This window comes from Poecilia reticulata, linkage group LG4 (assembly GCF_000633615.1).
Source record: "Poecilia reticulata strain Guanapo linkage group LG4, Guppy_female_1.0+MT, whole genome shotgun sequence".
Classification (NCBI taxonomy): domain Eukaryota; kingdom Metazoa; phylum Chordata; class Actinopteri; order Cyprinodontiformes; family Poeciliidae; genus Poecilia; species Poecilia reticulata.
In genome coordinates, this window is record NC_024334.1 from 8,583,806 (window position 1) to 8,609,100 (window position 25,295).

The 25,295-nt window shown below is 40.4% G+C and overlaps 2 protein-coding genes across 3 annotated transcripts in view; both read right to left on the reverse strand.

The window, feature by feature from the left end:
* Positions 1–297: 297 nt before the first annotated feature.
* On the reverse strand, positions 298–2,049 carry ndufa7 (NADH:ubiquinone oxidoreductase subunit A7). The gene is made up of 4 exons (XM_008406758.1): positions 1,938–2,049; positions 1,667–1,716; positions 634–771; positions 298–474 (listed from the first exon to the last, which is right to left on the reverse strand). The coding sequence occupies exons 1-4, from the start codon at positions 1,986–1,988 to the stop codon at positions 387–389; spliced, it is 327 nt and encodes a 108-aa protein (XP_008404980.1). The 5' UTR covers positions 1,989–2,049; the 3' UTR covers positions 298–386.
* An 861-nt stretch (positions 2,050–2,910) lies between these two features.
* mast3b (microtubule associated serine/threonine kinase 3b) overlaps positions 2,911–25,295 on the reverse strand; it is a 28,129-nt gene continuing 5,744 nt past the window's right edge. The window contains exons 3-27 of one of the 2 annotated variants that reach the window (XM_008406756.2): positions 24,666–24,738; positions 23,045–23,065; positions 22,683–22,761; positions 21,258–21,415; positions 17,559–17,634; positions 17,003–17,212; positions 15,203–15,304; positions 14,677–14,809; positions 13,552–13,616; positions 12,918–13,009; positions 12,636–12,844; positions 12,268–12,406; positions 11,974–12,106; positions 11,727–11,892; positions 11,083–11,184; positions 10,809–10,931; positions 10,090–10,202; positions 9,769–9,935; positions 9,480–9,601; positions 8,609–8,809; positions 8,214–8,440; positions 7,993–8,115; positions 7,766–7,902; positions 6,992–7,176; positions 2,911–6,333 (exon numbers count right to left, since the gene is read on the reverse strand). In XM_008406756.2, the coding sequence (XP_008404978.1) occupies positions 5,282–6,333; positions 6,992–7,176; positions 7,766–7,902; positions 7,993–8,115; positions 8,214–8,440; positions 8,609–8,809; positions 9,480–9,601; positions 9,769–9,935; positions 10,090–10,202; positions 10,809–10,931; positions 11,083–11,184; positions 11,727–11,892; positions 11,974–12,106; positions 12,268–12,406; positions 12,636–12,844; positions 12,918–13,009; positions 13,552–13,616; positions 14,677–14,809; positions 15,203–15,304; positions 17,003–17,212; positions 17,559–17,634; positions 21,258–21,415; positions 22,683–22,761; positions 23,045–23,065; positions 24,666–24,738 (4,208 nt within the window). In that variant the 3' untranslated portion in view covers positions 2,911–5,281. The remainder of the gene's footprint in view (positions 6,334–6,991; positions 7,177–7,765; positions 7,903–7,992; positions 8,116–8,213; positions 8,441–8,608; positions 8,810–9,479; positions 9,602–9,768; positions 9,936–10,089; positions 10,203–10,808; positions 10,932–11,082; positions 11,185–11,726; positions 11,893–11,973; positions 12,107–12,267; positions 12,407–12,635; positions 12,845–12,917; positions 13,010–13,551; positions 13,617–14,676; positions 14,810–15,202; positions 15,305–17,002; positions 17,213–17,558; positions 17,635–21,257; positions 21,416–22,682; positions 22,762–23,044; positions 23,066–24,665; positions 24,739–25,295) is intronic. The other variant, XM_008406757.2, reaches the window with a different exon arrangement.

Genomic DNA, 25,295 nt, shown 5'->3' on the forward strand with positions numbered 1-25,295 from the left:
CCTAAAGCCTGTAAATAGTTAGAGTCATATTCACTCGTTTTGACAAATGACATCAAGTTACAAACACATGCTCTTATGTTACCTTTCAATATCAGTCTGCCCTCTTTACTTTGTTTTTAGGGCAAAGTTGACAGTTAAGAAGATTTCTGACAAGTTAATAACAAAAAGCTTGTCCTCCTAATTCATATGATTGACAGAAAATTTGTTCAACTGGATATATTCTTATGTCTGAGTTGAAGAATTTATATTATGTCAAATACTTACACAGTTGTTGTGATGAATAAATCAAACAAAAACTTGAAACAAGTAGCATATTTTATTCACAATGTATTCTATTGTACAAGATACAACAACAGCAGAAGTAATCAGGAGGCTCAAGTTGCTGCTCAGAGGTACGGCTCATCTGTGGACAGTGGTGGGGGTTCATAAACAGTCCCAGGCGTCACGGGAGCCTTTGTTGTCTTAGCAACATCACTAAAACATATCAAACATCGTTAAGAAAACATTAGAAATTGACACATGAAAAGTAAATTACCTCTTTGAAAAGGTATTGTCTTAAAGAAAGATGGATTACTTTAACACTGGTGGAGTTTATATTTACATGCTCAAAAAGTCAAGACAATTTCATTTTACCTCCCAGCTGTAAGAGYCTTCTGTGAAGACATCACGACCGTGGCGGGTACCGACTCTCTGCGGCCGTCTCGGCTGTAATAATAGTTGTTGGCAAACCTGTGGCTCGGGCCTACGGGCAGCTTAGGTGGTGGCTGTGTCCTTATAAAACATGGAAAGACATCAGTAATGCCGCCTTCAAAGATTTTACTGCATTGAATCTGCGTGGAACTTCAAATCAGCTTTTAATAATTTTTCTTAATCTACAGAAAATAAGTGTGTCTAATCTGTGGGCAGGGCTTTTGTACACTTTCAATTATTTTAAAGTTACATTTCTTTTTTCAATGTAGTAAAGACCCAATCGGTAAACCATGAATGGCAGGACGGTGTGCGTGATTTGTACCTTGACTGTATGTGGCAATCTGGAGCTAATAGATGCTAAATGGTAATATTTTCAAATCGTTACATTTGATCGATTCATGTCTTAAGAGTGCAGAAATTTAGGTTAAGTAATTCCAAATTGTCTGCATATAATGGCTACATGTTCACTGACTAACATGTAAGTAGTTAGTGTAACAACAAATTACAAATTTGGAAGCACCGAGATCTGAGGTTTGCACATGTTCTTTGTATGAAATCATAACCTTAAACAATGGCAAACATGCACACACTATGGAAACCAGAAACAAATTTGGGTGCAATTTAAAAAACCCTTAAATCTATGCTAAAAGAGGATGTGGCTGTGACAACCTATCTGGCAAGACATGTTTGTTTCCTGCTACTTCTAGATGTGTCTCTTGTCCAACACATCTGAATCGAATAACTGCTTTGTATCCTAAAAATCCAGGTGGCAATGTCTTCATAATTCAATCCAGGTGTGTTTACGTAGAAGGTGCAGGACACCCGGTCCTGGAGGATGACAGCTTCCTCCAGGCTATCTACCATGCAATGGTAGCTGCAGGTGTTGTCAAAATTAAGGTCTTCTTTTCAATTAAATTCTGCTTTTTTAGAGGGCAAAAAAGCTCCACATTTCACAGCATGGTGGGTTAAACGTTACCTCTTTGCTATCTCCTCGTAACGCAGCTGCAGCTTGGATTGCAGGTCATGCTGGGAAATAAAAAAGTGAAGGTTTAATTAGTGCAAACGTTGCATTTCAATCAAATCTACATAGTTTACTTCTCATTGACACTGTTCAACATTAGTTGACAGAACCGCTGCCTAGCTAAGCTAACCGCCAGGATTTATCATCACCAGGACGCCATTTAATAAATTAAGTCCCAGATTATCAAAGTTTATTTTAGCTCCATGACTATAACTTTATTTCTTACCCCAGCCAGTAAATTTCGAAGCCTCTGGATGATTTTAGTAGCAGTAGCCATGCTAGCTGTTGTTGTGAAGGACACGAAGCTTCTTCTGTGGTGTCACAGAGCTTCTCAGCACAGCAGTGACACCCACCGGCCACATAGGAGAACTGCTGGATTTAAAAGAGAAGCGCAATACAACGTTTTACCTCTTGTTAGAGTCATCAAAGGGTCTTTTTAAATAAAAACAGTGCCTGTTTTACGCTTAAGGACTCACAATTTGATGTAATTTTAAAATGTATGTGTTACTTCACCTTTTGTCATAGAACAAAATCCTGTCATCTGCAGAAGCACTCAGATGATACAGTTGTTGGGAATAAGAGATGGACAAGTACAAAGAGCTGGTGAACCACTTTAAGAAATGGGGGGGATGGCTGTAGAAGATATTCTTTCATAACACATTACAGACAGCCCTGAGTATTCTCTACATGATGACATAATACTATGTCTTTAGTCAGAGGCTTTGTCAGATTTGCTCTAATACTGACCACWACAGGAGAACCTTCTTGCCCACATCCATCCATATCTACAGCTCTTTAAAGATCATATACAGAGTAATTTACTCAAGTTATGTTTATTTTCCCTTTTGAACTAATGACCTATTTTGGAACCAAAAATGAACTGATACAGTAACAGGGATATAGTTTTAAAAGTAATCTAAAAAYCTKTGGAAACCTAATTATTTTCTTTACTTTGAGCATACTTCAGCAAATTTTACACATTYATCACGTTCGTGAACATAAAGTAAGATCTGCAAGTACAGAACATTTGCTTTAATTTCTTGAATCCACTTTCTCATAWTGYCAAATTTTATTTCATGAACCTTACTGCTCTGCAATAGATAAACAAATACCCAATAAACAGAAGCCTATTGCAACATCATCCAGAGTTTGACTGAAAACCTGGTTTCAACAAATCAAAAGGCAAGAAAACAAAGGTGTCAAAGAGAAATACAAAGTTTATTCTTTGCACAAGAAAACACAGTACAGGGCAGCAACGCCGGTATACCATGCAGTCAAGTATTACAGCTGTGTGCTTGTCTCATGCAGCATGCACTGAACGGAGGAGTCCACAGGAGAACACGTGCACATGTACAACAGCTTATTAAACCTGCCGGTTTGTTCATTGAGAGCTTTTTAAAAAGCAGCCGACTTTGAATCTTCTGATCTTCAGTGGCCTTAAGGGCAGCTGCATTAAACTTTCAGTAGGTGGGAGATTAGCACAGTGATGATGCATATAAAAACATGTGATGGAGATCTTCACTAAAAATAATTAAAATTTCACAACTTCAATGAATGAACTCATTTTGTTACACCGTCTTATAAGATTAAAACATTACCTTCCCTCTGAGCTAATCATCACGTGACAAAACCGGGTTTAGTGCTTACTTGGCCTCTGTAGGTGCACAACTCTAGTGGTCTGAACTACATTTCCCTTCGCCACCTCCACTGTGCTTCTTATATGAATTCTCAAAAATGAGGCGGCAGCAAAAAAAAAAAAAAAAAAAAGATGATCTTTCTACTTATGTGGACGTAAACATACAAAAACAGTTCAGTACCAAATTACTCCCTAGGAACAAATAACTTCAATAGAAAAACAGATATGCAACTTCTGTATTTTTCTTACATGGTATCAAAGAGGATAGTCTCATCAAATACAGCCATGTGATATAAAGTATTCATACAGTACATCGCATGTTTGTTTGTTGTAAACAATTCAGTCGGACTGCAGAAAGAACTGAGCCATAAAGTGATCACTCCACTTCAGTAACAACAGCAATATGCAAGATTTTCACCAGGTTTGAGGATCTAAAGGGGGAGAAAAAGGGGGCTTGAYTGACTCATCAACAATTAACGGATAACAAATCAGTACAAACCAGAACCACCAAGAGAAAAATAGGACAACCCCAAAACTCTCTACAGAAAATATGTCAAATGTAACCAAACAAGTTGAATCCTGTTTCCTCAATTTGTCATTGTCCCTGTGCGTACACTAATACCGCCTCCAACACATTTGGAGATGCACAAAAGCTTCAATATCAAAATATACATCAATATTTGTACAAAAACAAAGACACGGAACAGCTTTAGTTCAAAGAGYTCCAGGACTTGGATTCGCTGAAAACGTGTCTCTCTGCTGATTCCCAGCCGCCTTTCACATTTAGTTACAAAACGTAAGTCAAAATAGTGCACTTTCCCCCGTCTGATGTAAACACCACTACACAATAAAGAACGTAGAACAGGTCAATGATGCTTGGTCTCTCTCACAACACAGAAGAAAGATAACAAGTAAACAATGTGGGTTATTTGATTGAGATGGCAGGTAAAAATGTCATAAGATAAACACAACGAGGATTTAAATAAGCAAAAAAAAAAAACAATCCTGTTTTCTTTAAAACTCTTCCAGTTTGGCCGCTCGGCAGGTTGGAGCAAGACGTCGCAGCGTGACACAAAGCAATGTCGCACTTGGAAAAGCCGCAATATCCACAACTTCATGATTGTCCTATTTGAAGATCGGGATGCCAGTGGGGAAGAGTTGCTTTAAAAAAGCTTCATGTGAAGTTGTTGGTTGTAGCATCAGARATATGGCTTAGGAGGACGGTGCGCTGATATCGTGGCACTTCAAACTCTTCGGATATTTTAGTCTTCGCAACAGATTGCACTTCAAAGTTTCACCCAGATGGGAGTCTCAGTGGGATTTGAGACACTGCTCTGCTCTGATTGGTTGAATGTGAATGAAAAAAAAAAATGCAGAGCTTGGCAAGAAACATTAATAATCAATTTTTAAAAAAAAATAAAACGCTGTRAAGCCACAAAACGCAGAGGCCAAGCAACAAAGTCCAAGAATGTTGCCTTCTGTGGCTGAAATTATGAATAATTCATGTACCTCGCAGTTTGAGTAAAAGACTAATAGTCATCAGTACATCTAAAGCTGCCCTGCCAGACACTCAGAGGGGAAAAAAAACTAATCCTAATTTCTATAAAGACTTATCACTCCATTTGGTCCTACAATTATCCAGCATTACCTCGATACCACCACAATTTCATTAAAAAATAGACATTTTTAGAAAACAAAAATCCATTCAAGAAACATAAAAGCACATTTTATGGATACAAAAAGCTTTAACCTTGGCTGTTCAGACGATGAGAACCTTTCCTCGTCACTCTTCTTCTTACAAACATAATAAATACAACCAGAAAGTCTGCAAATTTTTCCCATACAAAATTCAAGTAGGAGCTTCTTCCGTGTGTTTAGTTCATTTGGGTTTAAGCGGAAACAGCTCGGCTTCCTTCAAAGTTCCCCGTAAAGCGTCACTTTATGGGGTTTTCTTTTTGCCGGGTTTCCTCACGGCTCACTGCGCTCTGAGCCTGATGAGCTGAGGAAGCGTCTCTCGCTGACTGAGACTGATCAGACGCAGGACGCTCCRATTGTTGCTGCTGGGACGGAGCGATCTCCTCCTCGGGGTCTTCATTTCCATCCTCTCCGTCTGAGCAGGGCTCCCACTCATCCTGCTCCTCGCTCTCTGTTGAACCCTGCACAGCGATCTGAGGGACCAGGGTGAACCTCCTGACCACTGGCACTTCCAGCTCTACTTCCTCTCTGCTTTGCGGCCGACTTGACGTCCACGTCATCCTGTGCTTCTGCTGCTGCAGGGGTCTTGTTTGGAGTCCTGAAGATGTGGCGATTCCTGTCGCCAAGCAGCTGCTGCTGCTTTTCTCCTCGGGCTCGTCGAAGCTCACCTCCTGCACCGCCTCCTGCTTTTTGAAGGAGTCCCGACGCTCAGACAGGTTGAGTTTGCGCATCACGACCAGCTGCTCCATTCTTTGGCTGCCCCCGTAGGCTCCCAGTCTGCTGTGGTCTGCTCCAACGTAAAAGCTTCCACASGCCCCCTCTACCTCAGAGTCGCCCAGCAGGTCACCTTCGCAATAAAACGGCACCTCCAGCGTGTGCCTGCGGGGGGCGTACGACTTCTTATCGGCGTGGTACATGCCAGACAGTTTTTCCGCTGACTGCACCCGCTTGAGTAACGGGGAGCGAGGGGGCTCTGCGCTGCGGGGCCGGACGACGTGCCGGACGATGGTGGGGGGCGATAAGGTTTTACCGTGATAGGTGTGGAGAGTTTTGGCAAAGCCCGGCAGAGGGGACGGCGAGCGCTGTGGGGACAGAGGCTGGTTGGAGGACGAGGAAGAGTTGCAGGCCAGAGGAGAGGGTGGGATGTTGCTGGTGGACTTCCGACGGCCCACCTTGGTGAAGCGTTGCGTGCTGAGCTTGGAGCCAAGACCGTGCAGAGAGTTGGGCCGAATGTGTGTAGCAGGAGAACTGGGAGAACTGGAGCAAGGAGACGTACTCTGGGGAGAGTTGTCTGAAAAGGAAGGAGAAGACAATAATCAAAAAATAAACAAAAAAATATATGAAAATATTATGCAAAAACCATGAATAATAACTCCCTAAATACAGAGGTGGGTAGAGTATCCAAGTAAGAGGAGAACTACTTTAGCTTATATTTACTCAAGTAAAAAGTAGCTGTACAAGTAATTACTCAACTACAAGTAAAAATGTATTTTGGTAAAATGTTTACTCAAGTATTGAGTAACTGATCAAAACATCAATAATTTGATATTTGAAAATAACATCAAACAAACCAAAATGTAAAGTTATGTTAAAATTTTGACATTTTCAAGATGAAAATAAAAAYAAATCATACAGGTGACATAATTACAAAATAACAAAAAAAAGAAATTTATCCAAATCAGTTTATTTCAACATAAAACTTATAAAACTAACAAAAACTGCAGGTGTGTGTTTCTGATGAATATTTGTCTTCATTCAGAGAAGTTACTCACAGTGAGCAGAACTTTTACTCAAGTAAGAGTAGTGAGACCTCATAATAATATTACACAAGTTAAAATACTCTTAAATGTAATTTTWWWWAAAAATGTTACTCAAGTAAATGTAACTTGCTACTCTCCAACTCTGCCTAAATCCACCAGAACTTTAGGCCGTCTGTATGGTTGCCTCACCGCAGCCCTGATGATCTGGTGCTGGGCTCCTGCAGGGTGTAGAGGGGCCGGGGGACAAGCTGTGTGTCGGGGAGCCTGGGAGGCTCTCACTGGAGGACACGGAGTGATGAAGACCTGAGGAGAAGCTGCGGCTGCTGTGCATCACCGTGCTCTGCTTGGACAGCTTCTTTAGGATGGTCCGTCGTCTAAAAAGCAGAACAGGAGCAAATATGACTGGAAGAAATTTACCCAAAGATTTCAATTGGCCTTTTCYTCCATTTTTCAACACTTAAAGTCTGGAGAATACGGTATATCAAGAAGTCACAGTTTTTTTTCCACAGTTCAAATGTTCCAGTGCCTTATGCTTTTTCCTCTTCACGATACTTTTCTTTTTTTGACTAATATGACTTATACTGTGGAAAATACAGTAAGTAAAGAGACTCTTGGAACCATTTYACATTTTGTTACAATAAATACTTCAGGGCGTTATGTTTTTGGATTTTATGTGAGAAGYCAACACAAAGATGTACATACTTTTAAAATGGAAGGTGGCAGAGTCTTACATTTTTTAAATGAAAAATCTACTTTGTGTTGGTATATTACACAAAACGTCAATAAATACATTGCAGTTTGTGCTTGTAATGTTACAAAACCTGAAAAAAAAGTTGCAGATGATAAACTTTACCATCAGTCGAACACTAGGTGGAGACGTTGCTGTCCTTTACAAGCCTGATAAAGTAAACAAATGATGATGACTAGGGCTGCAGAGCTGCATCTGATAGCTTAGCTCTTTACCTGTCGTAATTATCTCTTTTTCTGCTCTTCTTGCTGCGTCGGGCCATCTTGCCTTTGTGTTTGGTCTTCCTGGCTGGACCCACTTTGATTGATGTGTTCTCCAAGGCTATGGTCTGCAGAGCCACTTTGTTGCCACTCTGCACATTTCACAAGAATAAAGGTATTAAAGCAACTTTCAATAAAAAAACRAAAGGTCAACTCAACATCGACAAAACAGGCAACTGTACCTTCAGCAGCAGCTCTATCAACTCTGGGTGGACCAGGCCCTGCACAGACTCTCCGTTCACGTGGGTGATGAGGTCTCCGGTGCAGAGACCTGCCTGGTGAGCCGGGCTGCCCTCCTCCACACTCTGTTTAAACAACCAGCAGAGGAGTTTTATTTCAGCATTACATAATTGCCTCTTTAAGGTTGACATYATCCAAAACCAGCAGAAACAGAAGAACCCACCGACACCATGTGATGGACAGTGTAGACGTCGCTGTCGCCCATGTAGACCCGGATGGCCTGCAGGGTGAAGCCGTACTTCTTCCCCGACGTGTAGATAACAATCGGAGGCTTTAGGCTGGCGGGGCTGAAGGAGAAGTCTCTGTTAGGCGACGAGTCACGAGACGAGGGGTTGGAAGACAGCGRACGTGGAGAAATGGGACTGGGCTGGAGGCCGCTTGGTGAGTCATCTGAAACAAACATTAAAATATAGTAGGATATTAGTCTCTCCTTTATTATTCCAAGTTCTAAATCTCAGCTTGGTGATCCCCTCCTCTGCTTCTCAGTTGTTTGCTTTACTATGTTTAAAATCTCAGAAAATGAAACTGCTGAGATTATCCTTTGCTCTGCTGGATCACCTGCAGTGATGATGAGGGACAGGGCTGAGACAGACGCTGACTTGGGAACCTTTCCTCCACAGGGAAGCCTCTGTCTGTCTGGTGTCTCCAGCTGGTTGCCGAAGCGACGGGGGCAGGCTGGGTCCTTGGGGGACGAGTGTTTGGCTCCAGTRCTGTTGCTGCGAATCCGGATCCTCCGGAGGTTTGACACCACCACTTCAGCTGCAGATGACAAACATAGAGAGTAAATAACATTCCCACTGTTTACGATGCAACTAAGGCAACATTCTCACAGCAGATCTTGATGCTTTATTGTGATTTTTTTTTCTCTGAAATCCTAATTTTTTTTCGTATTGGTCTTGTATACTACTAATAAAAGCGACCACATCTGTGCTGTTTACAACCCCAAAGTGATATGCAGAAGAAGAATGTAGAAGTCACACAGCAGCGAACTGTTTATGGCAGTACAAAAGGATTGCCGCTATCTTAARATTAATTTTAAGTTGCTGAGCAATGGAGCCACTATTATCACCATARGACCATAAAAACACAAAGGGAACTAATAAAAACAAATGACCAGTGGAGCATTAACTGGAACTTCTTAAGAGAAGAACCACGAGTGGTGGGATTGTGATGTGATGCGCTTCACGGACAGAATTTTTTCAAAATTATAATTTTCAGCCCTTGTTTATGTCTGGATWTGCCACATTGAGCTTCTTTTGGTGCAGAATTAAGATGCATGTCTCACATCAATGACGCAAAAGCTTTGAAAACAATTGGATACGTGTCTGATTTAGTACCACATATGGAAGTGGCACAAATCTGGGCTACATTTGCCTGCTTTGTGAATGTAGCCTAATTGTGAATGAAGATGTGTAAGGTCAGGGTGTACCTTCATCGTCGGTGGAGAGGGCGAAGCGGGGCATTGTCTCCAGGCTGTGGGTGCTGCTCATCACCAGGGGACTCGCGCTCCTTTCAGACTGTGAGGAACTGGAGGACGCCCGAGGGCGAAGGCTGCAAAAAGCCAAACAGTGGATTTATTGGAAATATCTTCTGGTAGAAGATCAAGCTATCAAGTCAACACACACAAGAACTCCAAAGTTTATCATCCGTTTCCTCAAATATCTGCTTAGAAGCCCTAAAAAAAAAGAATCACAACACAAATGTTTACAACTGCTCACCTGGCCATGCGTGCAGAGTGCCTGTTATCCAAACAGCCGTCTGCTGGGCTCAGGGACAGATTCAGCCCCCCTGCATCGCCACGGTCCTCCTTCTCTTCGCTGTGGCTGCGGTCTGAAGAGAAGCTCAGGTTGGATGGTGTTGCCAGATGTTCTGTGCTGCTGTAAACCTTGAGAGAGAAATAGCACAATGGGGGGATCAGGAATTACTGTACAATCAGCAGTAACACCAACCTTACTATTTTGAATCCATTGTGTATTTTTTGAAACAAACAACAACCTTTTCAACAGTTTGTTTTTGATGTTGGACGTAGCGGTTTTTACCTTACTGAAACGATGAGACCAGGAGGAAAACTGCCTGATTTCCAAAGATGACTCTTCATCATTAGTTTCTTCATCTTCATCAGACGCCAAATGATGGTAGCGATCAGAACGAGCTTCACACAAAAAGAGAAGAAGCTAAGAGCTACAGGAGCATGAACTGCACACAAAAAGCATGGTGGAGTCTAAATACAAAACACAATATATAGAACTAATTATTTGGACTCGTACTTCTTTGTAAACAAATTTCAAAAAGCTGACAGTTTCATCTTCAAATTTCAAATTAAAATGTTCACTAATCTGCTTATTAAGTATAGTAGAAGGCTGAACAAGGAGCTGTTACTTTTGTTTTTCAGCACTTGTGTGGCTTTTTACCTTATGGCTAAAGTCAAATGTTCAAAAAACAAACAACAAAAAGACAACAACCGTTACTGTAACTGACTAGCTGGGTATGTTTCAGATGGGGACAAAAACCTTGTATGTTATTGACAAGCAAGGTTCACATATTAAGATATAAAACATGCTTAGCTTTAAACTACTGTGTGACTCTGGTTTATTTGCAGGTTAACAAAAAGAAGAAGCCAATGCAGGACTGGGCAGTGTGTGTCTGTGTGGGTGTTTAGATGCTAACGGTCAGAAATCTTCTGGGAGCAAGGTTAGGAAAACAGCCCTGTCCACTGCTATGTTGTGCTTTGCAGCACAGGTTCTTAACTGGAGCTTACTGTCAAAGTAGCTGGTGTCATCTTCTGCTTCCAGCTGAGGAATGAACTCTGCTTTTTGTCTGAGGAGTCCATTCCAGTCCAAACCCACAAAGAAAGGATGCTGCTTGACCTCTGAGGCGCCACCTGCATCCACAAGGCACTCAGTTTCAAGCTTCAATCAAACAATAGTTCAAGTTCAGGGCTCCTATAGCTCTCTATAAATACGTTTTCAAATGAATTACAATCTAAGTGAGTTTTAATCAACTCGYTAGGCTGTTTTTTTAATGAACTGTACCCGTTCCCAGTCGTTCTAAAGGGCTCTGCCACAGTAGGCGGGTGATTAGGTCCTGAGCATCAGCAGGTAAGGCATCGTCTCCCTCTGGCCAAATGATTTCATCTGAGAATGAAATAAACACATTTAACCAATTGATTAAATGATCTTTAACATTTTTCTAAAAAAATAACACTTGGATCATCTGCATTGATTTGATTTGATCAAATTTGATTGACTTCAATGTGAGTAGCTAGAATTTTGGCTGCAGGGTTCAGACATTTTTCCCATAAAAATATCTGGTTTCAAATGTAAATAACYGTTTCCAAATTTAGGTTTTTAATCAAATGTTAGATTGCACTTTATTACAAAATTGTGCAGTTTGAATGTCAAGTACTACTTTCAAGGACTTAATACAGAAATCAGGCACTCTCTGAACCTTGAAAACATTTAATTGAAATCTGAGACTTTTCAAGGATTTCAAGCACCAGTACGAACCCKGTGTTTGAAGGTGGACCCAGACATATTGCCACCAGTTCTGTGAGCACAACAGCGGTTTTTTAACAGGTTCTGACATGAATGTAATTACCAACCGGACAATTACGTTACAGCAAGAAGAAAATGCATGAATGAATTTGTGCTGAATACATTTTCACATCAACACTTACCGCTGACGACCTGCCCAAAAAGCTCTTCGGGTGTGTCTCCAAAAAACGGAACACAGCCAACCAGGAACTCGTACAGGATGATCCCCATCGCCCACCAGTCCACCGGCTTTCCGTAGCCCTGTCTGAGGATCACCTCTGGAGCGATGTACTCGGGAGTGCCGCACACCTGCATGAGCAGACAAACAGAGATCACTTCTGTCATTCCTTGTTAAGCTGTTGGTTTGTCTTCCATCTGAATCTTTTTTACCTGTTTGTCAACAAATTCCCTCGTGTCTTTTTCTATGTGACCCTCATACAGGTTGGTGGTCATGTTCATCAAGCCGATTTTAGACAGTCCAAAGTCGGTTAACTTAATGTGACCCATGGATGTGATCAACAAACTGGAAGGTGGAAAAAGAGAAAAGAAAAAACATGAAGTACAAACAAGTCGTCATTCCAAATTCTGATTTGATAAAAGGAAAAAAAAGGAAGGGAATCTTGGTTTCTGATGTACACAATGATAGAATAGTGTTAATTTAGCAACAGCGAAACAGTTTCTCACTTGTCAGGCTTAAGATCTCGGTGCACAATGCCATAGTTGTGAAGGTACTCAAGTGCCAGGACTGTCTCAGCAAAGTACATTCTTGACATTTCTACAGGCAGGGGGCCCATATTCTTCAGCAAGTTGGCACAATCTCCACCTAAAAAACACAGACAACAATAAAAATAATGATTGTCCAACAATTTCCTATTTCATACAAGATGAAACCCAACTGCTAGACTACAGGATTTTTCATCTTTGCATTTCTTGTGGAAATGTTAGGTACCCCCCCCAAAAAAGTATATGTGCTTTACCAACCCAGTTCAGATTTAGCCAAATGTTTTTAAGTGTAAAAGTTAAGCCTTAGAGGCGAACTTGCTGAAGTTTACCTTCTACGTACTCCATGACCATGCAGAGGTGGCGCCGTGTCTCAAAAGAGCAGAACATGGAGACAACGAAGGGGTTCTCAGCAAAAGTCAGGATGTCCCGCTCCACAAACGCCTGCTGGATCTGGTTCCTCAGCACTAGGTTCTGGCGGTTTATCTTCTTCATGGCAAAGCGCTGCCGTGTCTCTTTGTGGCGGACCAAATACACCGCCCTGTTTAAATAAAAGAATAATGCTCACAATATGAAGAAGTGGAGGGACGGTTTGCTCAGGTCAAACTTCTTACCCATAAGCTCCATTACTGATGAGTTTGATGGTCTCAAAATCCCTCTCTAGAGGTTTCCTTCGGGTTGGAGTTAGTGTCTGCGGGGCTTTATTCTGGACAAATTAAAGAGGAGAGGAATGTTTGTAGCATCCTGGCTGCATGTAAAAGAAGTAAAGTACAGAGTGGGAGGCTTATAGTGAATATCAGCTATTTGCAAGAAGTTTGAGATTTTGGCTTGAACTCCTCAGCTTTCATTCAAAAAAAAAAAGGTTAGATGTGGTGGGAGAATAGTCCAACCTTTCAAAACGTGCTCTTGGCGGCTCGGCGCCAAATACTACAACACATCTGCAAATAAAAAGTTGTGACACTATAAGACTGTACTGGTAGTTTTATACACATTATAAAACTACTGGTCACAGTTTTATGGCTAATTCAGTTCACATTTGTGCAAAGTGGTGTGTAAGCCACACTGACATCGCTAATGAGATAAGAAATTAAAACTCATTTAAATGTTTATGGTGCCCTTTCGAGATTGAAAAAAACCACTAAACTGAAGGAAACAGATTCTCCAGAACAAGTGTAAACAAATTTAAGAGAAGTATGTTTAGAGTTTATTGAGTCGTTTACTTCCTTATATCAAACGCTGAAGACTTACCTCTACAGCAGGCTCTGGCTCGACTGACACTGAAGGACTGGCGTCATGTTCAAGCTGCACCATGTCTGTGCAAACCAGAATGAGATTGATTACTAGCACACAAAATATCCTCATCTACCATTTCATTGTCCCAAGGAGTTTTCTCATRAATCTGATACTCCTATCTGAGCTTTATCGTGTTTAGCTGTAGATGCCTAAAGCCCTCAGCAGAATTACATTAGAAAGTTTTATCAGCCTAAAGGGATTTCCTGAAGAGCAGCCTGAATTAAAAAGATAAGTTTTCCTTCATCAAGAGCTTCAACTGCTGCAGAATCRAGGTCAAATTAAATCACCCCACAATAAAAGAGGTGACTATAACTTGTGGGAAAAAAAACCMCAAAAACTTTCTTTCAGGAGGCAAAATTCTTTCACCGTAAATTAACCAACAAAAAAAGGGCTTTAATTACTTTAACACAACCGTGATTACGTAAGAGCATAAATACTCACAGTGCTTTAAGCCCATCAATAAAATTAACCACATTAATATGCAAATATATGCAGCAAGGAACTGCAAGCCATTATCAGATCTTCTATTCCATATGGATGAAGTATGAGGATGAATTCTCCTCTGCATACTGCTGTTAAGTTAATACGTTGAGAGGAGACTAGGTGTTTCATCCTAATTAAGCTAATTATCCATTAAATTAGCACAGATTATATTTTTTTCTATAGAAACACATYTATCTCAATGAGTGTTGCATTTCTTAATATCTGAACCTTATTAGCTTTAAGTGTCAGGGAGTAATGGCGATGGCTAAGGAATTATTTAAATGCAAATTTATGCAGCCTTATAATCAGATCATCCTCTCCATATGGAATACCCGTGGTGTAAGCATGAATTTCTTACCATGTATAAGTGATCATAAGAAGTGTTAAGAGAACCGAAATAAGGGGCTCTGCGGTGACCAACGCTGTTAATGAAGTATCTGTGATTTTCCCATATATATACTGAAATAACATTAGAAATCTCACATGGAAAACCTCATCTCCAGGGCAGGTAACAAAACTGATCCGAAAATGTTGATTTTGTGCTACTGGAATCATGCATGTGAGCCACACAGTAAAAAAAAAACGGCTTTAATTTACCTTCCAGCAGGTCTCGGGTCAGACCCAGCTGGCTGATGATGTACCGTGGGATGTCTGTCTTGATCCCCTGGCCCACTTTGGCGTGACCCTCTGCTGCCTCAAGCAGGTGATAAAACTCTTCTGGGTCAAACTCCTGTCAGCAGCATCAAAGAGTAATGAAAGAGGAGAGTTTGAGGCTGGGCTCCTGTCAGTGTGTGTGGCTTGTAACGCACTCGAAGGTCTTAAGCAGCACCTCAAGTCTAGTTTCTGCTGATTTATTACTTCTAATAAAACTCCATATCCAAATATTTGACAAAATCAAATATTTTTAGATGAGACTAGTGTATTGTTTAGAGCAAAGCCCTGTTTTAAGGATCCAATTGCAGCTTTCTTGCACTTGAGTTATAACAATGAATTCATTTAGAGAACTTCTGCAGAAATGAAAGCCAGAATATTTCAGTCATATGTCAAGGAGGGATCCWKAGCTAGAAGAGATTTAATAATCTTATGTTCAATTAGGAAGAGCTTTTCTTCTTCCGCAGCTTACCAGGCATTCGAGGAGACGAGCCGGCCGAGAGATTATGATGAGGATCTTCCGCACCAGCTGGGTGATGACGGTCACCTCCTCGCTTTCAGAGCGTTCGAAGGCCTGGGAAAGTGWGGAACAGAAAGAGGAAAATTTTACACATCATAGCGTCAAATAACTTGTCGGTACTCTTTTATGTTTTAACTCAACTTGTTATTCCAAAAATGAAGAGATGCAGTGCTAACTGTAATAAATATAAACTATATTATGAAAAAACTAAAAATGTCAAAGATTCAGACGAAGGAAGACGACTTTTAGTAATCTGTAAAAAAAACCCACACACAAACAGTCATGTTTTACAAGAGGGTAATGTAAACACATAAAGTAGTGTTTATGTCACACAAATGGAAAAATATAAGCTGCTGAGTAGGTTCCTGATATCACAGACTGGAAAGTAGGAAAGAGTTTGTTAGTTCTGTCCCAGTTGCTGACTAGGCCAGGAATCCTGCGTTAAAAATATGATTGTTTCAAGATGCCATCATAGTATTTACAACATTTATAACAAAAAATACATATAACATGATCTAATTGCTTTAACAGAAAACATGAAATTTATTATATTTCATATGTTACAAAGTAATATAGGAAATTATTTATTACAGTTGTAGTAGTTATACTACTACTACTACTACTGTAGTTGTACAGTGCTACAGTCGTAGCACTTATTTTTGCCATTTAAGCCTATTTAACTTAATAAATGGTCTAAAGCAAAAGGCAAATTCAGAATAAAAGCCTGCTAAAGTTACCATTTTAAGCCAATGTGCTCATTTCACAAAATTATTTACATTTATCCTGTTTCAGTGTATTTGTTCTTTAGATTAATTGAAGTAGCATAATCTACTGCAGTCAAGCTGACTAAACAACATGAAACTTGTTGCTTGCTAACTGCGGTCATAAAGCAGCTTTAGCTTAATTAGAGTTGACAAATGTTTAGTTTTCACACACCAATCGTAGTCCATKTTTTTCGCAACTGGATGCAGCTAAATCTGTCTTTGTTGTAAAGGAAGGGAAAAGAGCAGGAGCAGGAGCAGTCTGTCAGCCAGCTGGGAGGCAGTGTGCAGCAAAGTAGAAGAAGAAAATTTCAGTCACTCGGGCAGATTTCATCGAAAAGACATTAAGCCAGATGTATGATGGAAACCTTGATTTTTGCCATGGCTTCTGTTCTACTGCAGCAGAAATAGAGTAAGATTTCTTGATTTTTTTTTTCCATGTTTCTCGTTAACAAAAAAAAAAGAAGAAAAGAAAGTGGAAAAAGCTACAGCTGGGAACAAATATTAAGTCATGTTTGTGGAAGAGAGAACCTGTTCCACTGTATGGGAACAGACTTATCAATTCAGCTGGATGTACAAGTTGGCCATGCCCTATGCCTGCAACTATGTAAAAACACAGACGGGGAAATAAGCTRCTTTGACCACTGGTATTTTGCCAGCATAACAATATAAGTCACATTTAAATTACAAAGTTTTAAATTTTTTTATGTATATTTAATACTTTTGGATTATGCTTAATTTTCACAAACTCTTCCATGTTGGCTTAAAGTGCCTCCAGCCTTTACACAGGCTTTCAGCTGCCAGATCTATTGTGTGTTCCTCTGCCTATCAGACGATTATTGACCGACCTGTGTGACTGTGCATTTCACTCAAGCTCAATCAATCTGCTCCCAGTACTTTACCACCAATTATTATTTTTTGCTTAAAACTCCTGTGTAAAATCTGGGAAGCCCATTTCTGCCATAATTTCAGCAGCTGCCTGTTTTCTCACCTCATGCAGCAGTTTTTCCAGCTTCTCCTGCAGCTCAGCGAAATAGCGGGAAGTAACCAGGCCTTTCTGAGACTTGTCCAGACAGTCTCTGACCAGCTCRACCAACTGGTGCTGGATGAAGCCCAGCACGCCGTCAGCCAACCGGAGGGAGCTGTCTGGAGAGTAATGGGTGACAATCTCCAACAAGCGCTCCTCCATCTGGGCTGTGGCCTTCAGGCGGGACAAGAACACAAACACACAATTAAAATAATCAACAGAACAGTAAATATAATTGTCACTCCCTTGGTGGCACCAAATGTCCTTTATTTCCTGTGGGTGGATTCATATGGCTGTATCTCTTTATCCATGATTCATTCAACAAGTTTTTAGCACCTGTTAAGACTTGTAATGCACCAGGACTGAGCAAATGCGTCTTAATCAGTCTTAGAACRGTATGTTTTGAGAAACCCCAGTTGTTTTTTGTCTTTTACAGATTAAACATCCCAAATTTAGACTTGCTTAGATGTGTACGTGTGAAGGCAGATGCAGAAAGTGTAAGGTATCTCTTAACACTCACCCTCGGAAAACGTTCTCGGTAAACATGGTTCATCATGACTATCTCGTTATCAAAGGAGACGGTGGATCGCCCGGGACTACAACAAAAACAAACAAAGAAACTAAGGTAAATATCAGGTAGAGATCCTCAAATCCAGATCTCACGGTCCGGTATCCTCCAACTTTCAGATGCGTCACTAGTTCAAAACACCTGAATCAAATGGCTGAATCATCTTCAGTGTGCAGTTAAGTTCTCCAGTTTGACTAATGACCTATTTCATTGACTCAGGTGTGTTGAGGCAGAGACAGATCTAAAAGTTGCAGGACATCCGCCCTTTACGACAGGAGTTACAACCCCTGATCTAGGGTGACTGAACAATATTTCATATTTTTAATCAATACATAATTAAATMACTATGTCTTCTGAACTACAAAGTGATTTGAAAGTAGACACAGTTAAGATATTTGCATACAGCGTGAAAGAAGTTTTTTTTTTTTTCCCTCACATCTGATTTTAAATCGTAATAAAAGTTTTCCGGTTTAGGTCCATTAGGATAACCAAAATGATTTCTGTCTGAAAATAATTATTTCTGCCAGAATTTTGTAAGATTTGATCAAACTTCATATTCAGAGGTTTACATACGTTCCCCAGTAATTCCAGTTTAGTTTGCTGAAATTGCGCCCCATTCCTCCCGACAGCTGCTTTAACAGATGTCTTAAGATGTTGCTTCATTATTTCCACTCGTAATGAAATGTTGTGCAGCAAAATACTCGCACAACATGATGCTACTATGCCCATATTTCACAGTTGGGGTTGTGTTCTCAGGCTTGCAAACTCACCCCCCTTTTTTTGGGCTATCATGGCCAAATACTTTAATTTTGGTCAAATCACAGGACAGGTTGCCAAAAATGTAAGACATTTGTTACCATGTGTGTCTACAAACTGTGATCTGGCTTTTGTTGTTTGTCTTCTTCCTTTCAGCCAATGTTAGACTTGTTTTACTGTGAATAATGACACTCTTAGCATCTTCAGGCAGCATTTTCACATTGTCAATTTCTTTTGTTCTGAGGTTCGTACATTTCACACCAAAACAAGCTCATCTCTAACACACATAACTCATCTAGATCCTGAATGATTTGATCCCAGGGAAGGACGACAAGGAAGAAAATGTGTGTGTTTTATATCATTCAATGTCAATAAGTATCGATTAGTTTTTTGTTTTACAAAGTTGAAATACTGGCAACTGGTCACGTGACGTTCCGTGTTTCCTCCTCAACTGTTGTACTCATCTTCCCCACGCTATTGTTTTTTTTTATTTTCAAGCAATTATGAGGCACGGTGGAAAAACCTGAAACTGCTGTGCAACAGGTTGTTGCTAGCTTACCAATGGGAGAGTGAATTAGTTGATGCCACCAACATTGCTTAACTGGCTGTGAGGCTGACAGGCTAATCTTTCCATTGCCTACATGCCCCAGAGTTCAAGATCGGATCAGTGAAATTACTGAACATTCTGTCAGATGCATTTTTTAAATTAATATTGATCATATATTACATCACAACATATATTGTTATTGATTTATTGCCCAGCCCTGTATGCTCCTTAACACTCACATGCCGTCTCTGTTCTCTTCCTAATATMTTGGCTGATTTTCATTAGATTTTTTTTTCATGAAGTCACTGAAGGAAGTAGTGATGTGTAATGTGTTGACACAAGATACTGTAAAAGGTGTGGCTCTGTTGAATTAAAAGTAATGKATTAACGGTAATTGTAAACCTAAAAACTATGACATCATCCTCTGTGATTTCCCAAATTGTTAAAGTGAAAGTAATCTATAATAATCTGCCCAAACAACAATGAAGAATATAATTGTATGTCATTATCCGAGCATTTAGGGAATGCAAATAATTTTGATGAATTTAACTGACGTGTAACATGAGATGTGTAGCCAGAAGAGAAAGGCTATATCCTTTTATAAGTGAACCTGGTTTCAACTGTCCACAGCACTCACATCATCACTCTCTCTGGACATAGAAGCAGTCTGCTAACTTCACAGCATCTAAACAAACGCACATAAACTCATTATGGTTGTGACGGACAGGGTTTTCTAGGTCAACTTCAAAGCGCATGTGATTTCATTCTGTCGAGAGTGAAGCCAGAATTTTAATTTGACAGCACCTAAGCTGGAAAAGCTGCACTTATGGTGGATTTCGCTGTCAGGCTTGAATGTTTCTATATAAAACATATCTTTACCAGCAGCCGAGGCTTCTCTCAGCCAAACTGAGTGAGTCATCAACACCAATCAATTAGTCATGTACTGCAACACCACTTCAGCATTTAAGCCAATGAGATAAGCGTATTTGAACTGCAAATACTTGCTTGATGGAGCTTCAAACAGAACAGATGGAGGGAAAACCTATCACATGCAAACAGGCTCCCCAGGCCATTCCTTTATTTATTTATTTATTTTTATCATGAAAAGACAGCTCTGTTTCTCTGGATGGCTGCTGCCGAACACACACAATGCTGCATCTCTCGGATCAAGACCTCCAATCACCTCTCTTTTCCTGAAAACTAACCCACCCTCGATTACAGTTCGGCAGCTTCATCCCGGAGGCGCTCCGTTAGCTAGCACGCCCACGTACTGCACACCATGGTGCCAGAACATGGAGCACTCAGGCAGCGCACAAACAGCACAGAGCAGAGCCAACAGACAAAAGTTGTCAAGATCACACTGGCCTGCAGTCAGACCTCCACCTGCCTGCCTACCAACATGAACGTGCCGGTATTAGGAGGTGAGAAGAGGCGCTAAAAGCTGCACTTGTCCAGGTCATYGTGATATCTGGTAGTCTGAGAGCTAGTTGAAAACCTGCAAATCTCTGCCTGAAATTAATCCGAAATATTTTCTTGCATAACAAGCGCGAGTTAATCCMGTTAGAGGGATTACTGTTTTTAATCTGCATAAAATATCAATTCAATATCTTCATCTGCACAAAAGAGATCATAACGAGGGTTCACACAGAGCGGTGCAACAAATGAACACTTATGTAACTCAAAGTTAACCAAAAGTAATTAAAGTATGCAAAGTGTTTTGTAGCACTTTTTTACTTTCCATCCAGAAAAATGAGCAGCTAAAACTTTCTCTTGAAAATATACACTGAGGGTTCTTACTCATTTTCTATTGTCATATTTCCAGATTTTCCAGACTAATTCCCTGAATCCTCAGTCCTTTTAAAAAGTATAAACACAAAGATTCACTATAGATTGTTGCCAGGTTTAAAACATGGATCCTACAAAAATATGATGGATAAAAAAAWATATTTTTTTCTGTCATTTATTTATTCCAGACACATTCTAAAAATCAAAACAAGTTTTATTGTTTCTGTAAGTACCGATACTATTTGGTGCACTGATTGCAGTTTTCTGGCCGATTACCAATCTTTAAAAATGCTGATTTAGATTTTGACCGATTTAGTTTTTTTCTGAAAAGTTGCTGAATACAAAGACTCTAATTTGGCATCAGTGGAATGACTGTTGGTAACCTTGCATGTGCAGACGTGACCTGGCAGAGGAAAAGGGGGGCAGTGGCTTATGAAATCGRATTCTTGTGCAAGTGTCAGCCGATCACAGATCTCTCAAAATTAAGGAAATGGGGGGGCTGATTTATTGGATAGCTCCTAACAAATACAGACAGTAAGCACATATTTTTAAGGATTATCTACCTGAGGCTCCTTGACCGAGGTCGTATGACCGGTGAGGGCCGTCCGTCCTCGTCAGTAATGCTGTCTGTGCTGCGGAAGTGCTTGAAAAGGAAGTGTAGCTCATCTTGGGTTGGCTGGTAAGGAAGCTGATGAAGGCGCTCCTGGGAGGATGAGGATGACTACACACAGACAAAATTAGATCATTAATTACATTCTACTAACCCTAACCATTTTGCTTACTTTTTACTTTCACATTTTGTTTTTGTCAGGCTATTAAAGCGCTGAAGCTAGAAGCAACTGTGATAAACTTCTGAAACAAAAAATTATTCAAATAAAAGAAGAGGCTACGACTCAGCAGAAGAGCTAGGGAATGGCAACGGAAAAACATACTCAGGAAGCAACACATAGCAGTTCATATCGGGACTAATACAAAGGAAAACTGTCTCAAACCGAATGAGTCATGTTGCAAAGAGGGCAATTATGATTCAAGCCAAACTATTTCGACAAGTTCTTTGTGCAGAAATTTGACAGTGTCAACATCACAAATTCATCAAATCATCAAATCATGTTTCCTTTTCGTCTTGGAAGCCAATGTTACTTGTTAGCCTTTTAGGGGCATGATTCTGAGAAACAAGGATGAGCTAATAATCTAGAAAACCACAAACATGATCTGACAGGTTGGACTTCCTTCCCTCTGTCTCCAACTCAGGGCRTCTGTGGAGGTTTTCTGATGGGTCTCGAACTCAAAAAAACAAAACAAAACGAGGAGTAAGTACTRAAGTGTTTGTCAGAAGCTGGGATGAAGACAGACAGGAAATTAAACRCTTCTGCTAATTTTGGAAGGAGGGTAAACAATAACGAAAGTAACCAAACCACTTCTTTTATAAATATTATGTCTGAAAAGGCCAATGAAAACCTTTGAATAGATCACTGGTCCTCATTGACCTTTGGGCCTACACTGTCTGACCCTGACTAATTAACTATCTCATTAAATACAACACATCTACTCTGATTACAGACCCTCCTCTCATCAAACTTGCCATCTGAAAGTTTCCACCATCACCAKACATTTTGACATTTCTATTCAAAAATTCGCCTTTCAGCAAGAAAACTTCTGYGCACTGGTATTGTTGCAAATATAAAAGGTTTTCATGAACAGCCATCAGAAATATAATCTTTTGACACAGACTCTTTTATTTCCCCCCCTTATTAACATCCAGACTGCSTGTTCTCCTTCTGATGTAGAGTTTCAAAGACTGCGAGAGTGACTCATTGAAGCAGACGACGCAGATAAACAATTAGCGGTTTGTCATCTTGGGCTTGGCATTTTCTGGCCCTCATTGCACAAACGAAATGTGCTACTTGGGCTGACAGAAGTGTGAAAAATGCTTTGGCTGCCTTGTGTCAAGCAGCGAGGATGTTGTCGCGTTTCTGGGGGTCACTTACYGAGACGGTGGAGCTCGGCGGATTGGTTCCATAGCCGGATGAAGGGAGGGAAGCCAGAGACCATCGTCGGCCCTCAGCTCTGAGACACACAAGCAGAAGCGTGTTATGTAAGCCTCGGCAGCAAACACATTAGTTAGTTAGATGTGAGAGTCCCTATATGAGAGGCAATCTGGTTACTATAAGAGCATAAAATTATTGCTCATATTCACATAGAAGGCTTCTTCTTATTTATTTTTTATTTACAGCATCCCTGTCTTATCTGGCCTGAGGCAATGCCTTAGAAATTGAAGCTTTACGTCAGAAGGAACATTTTGTGAAAAACAAACAGAAAAGTAAGAAGTGAAGAATTAAAAAGAAGATACCTTTCAGCACGAGCCAAATGACTGAGATCAGGACAGCAAGGGGGGGGAAGAGAAAAGCAAAGACAGAGAATCTGTGAGTTTCAGGATTCTTGCACAAGGGATCCTGTGACCTCTGGCATTCAGCTGAGGGATTAGTACTGACAACACTGCCTTCCTTGCCAGTTTTTATTTGTCCAGATACAAAGAGTTAGACAGCACAGAAATTAATTTCAGAGTGTTTTTTTTTACATAACAGAAAACGCCAAAGTCTTGAGCTGTGCAAGTTTGAAGTTTCTATAAATGTTTTTTTTTTAAAGAGTGAAAGCATGGTATCTCAGAGGTGAAAAGCACACTAAACAACACCTTTAAAGCATAAGAACAGATACATTTATATGTGTTTGCACATACTTGTGATACCTTAAAAAAATAGAATTATGTCTGTTTTACCACATAGTTACTGAAATACTTGTGTAGACTGAAATCTCCCAAGTTATATCATATTTCTAAGGGTAAAATGTTTAAAATTAAATATTCATCCATTAGCTTTCATCTCTGGAAAGATTTTCACTTAAATCAGCAAAAATTGTCTCTAAACATAGGGTTAGAGGGGAAGCACCTAAAACGCTCATCAGTTTTTAATGACTGTTCTCGAGTTTCTCCGAGGTGCAGCCGTACTCGAAGGGCTCGCACGCCTGCAGCAAGACAAGCGTGTTGTCAAGGGAACCCGATTGAATGATGTGCGAGTGGGCTTCAGGGGGTAGCCTCGGTATGTTTGCTCTCCTCCTGCTGAGGGGGAGTYAGCTGTAAGAAGACCTGGCAGAGGAGGAAGAGGAGGGAAGGTGTGAGCGCTCTGGGCTGAGTCAGCCTCCATTACCGTACTGCTGCTTCTCCTTCCTTTCCTTTTCCTCTGTCCTCTTGCTCTAGAGGGGGTTCCCTGGAAACCCCTCTAGAGCGATATCAAGAATAACATTTAGTTTTTCTTTTCTTACCTTTTRTATATGCGTTTAGTTCATTTTGATTGTCAAGTTACAAAAAGCTACAAAAACTTTTACCTATTTTTAGTTCATCTTGGTAATCTCTTGCATAGAAACATATTACAGTCCAAAAACTGCAAACTACAAAGTAAATTGAAACAAGATGCTTGCAAAGACTGTATAAAAAGATACACAGCACTTAGCTGTGGGAAGACCAATCATTTCTCGAAACCTGTCTTGATGACATTAAAAWGTGTTAGATATGGATGGGAAACGGGGGAACAGCATCTCAATTGAGAAGTACGKGGGTGGATGCATCATGTTGCTGGGTGGRGGTMKGGGGGTTGTGCAGAAAAAACTGGTGCACTKCACGAAATATACAATACATAAATAAATAGAAATAATTTTGGTGAACCTAACTGATCTAAAACATGAAAAGTTTACCTTAATTTGATCTCAGACAGTGAGAGAAAAAAAAAAGGTATGTAGGAAAACATCAGGCTTCAGTAATGTGTGTAATAAAGAGAAATACAATTTATATCAAACAACAAAGAATGCTAAATACAGGTRTATTAAAAGCAACTACATTAATCAAAAACTATCGAAGCAACCAAACAAAGATGTAGCCCAACAGGAAGAACAAGCTTTCACAGTTAGGGTTGGCATACCTTCGGGCAAATGGAAAGTTGAGGCAGGCACTGGTCGACACATTTCGAGGGCTGTCTAGAGGGCTGCTCACAGCTAAACAAGGAAACTCAGTGTCATTAGCAGAACAATTCACAGCTGTAAAAACAGACACATGGCAATAGCACAAGCAAACTGTCTTGGGTCTATTTGCAATGGGCAATGTCCCAAAAATAGTGACGTCATGTCTGGAACCTTTAAAAAGGGAAACATAAGTCGATAATGCCGAAGATCCAACATTAGAGCTCRGCATTACTTTTCAAAACATTACGCCACCGATCTGCWAACAGTAAAACCAGGGGAAAATCCTCAGTCTGCATTGTTTTTGCTGGAATCTGGGGATGCGGGTTCACTAGAGACTGTGTTTGTTTACATCCAGCCTGTAGAGTGCCCAATTAGGGCTTGATTTTATTCTGTGATTAGATAATCCTTAGCATAATTGAGTTCAAAAGGGAACGCATCTGCATATTGCCGCTATGAAGAGCTCTTGAGCAAAACTGTTCTCATAGAGCGCAGCTGCCTGATGGTGTTAAGGGGCTTTGCGCTGTGTGCACTGCTGTTTGAAAAACCAGGAAGATATCACCCAAATATTTAGAAATGTGAAACTGAGGAAG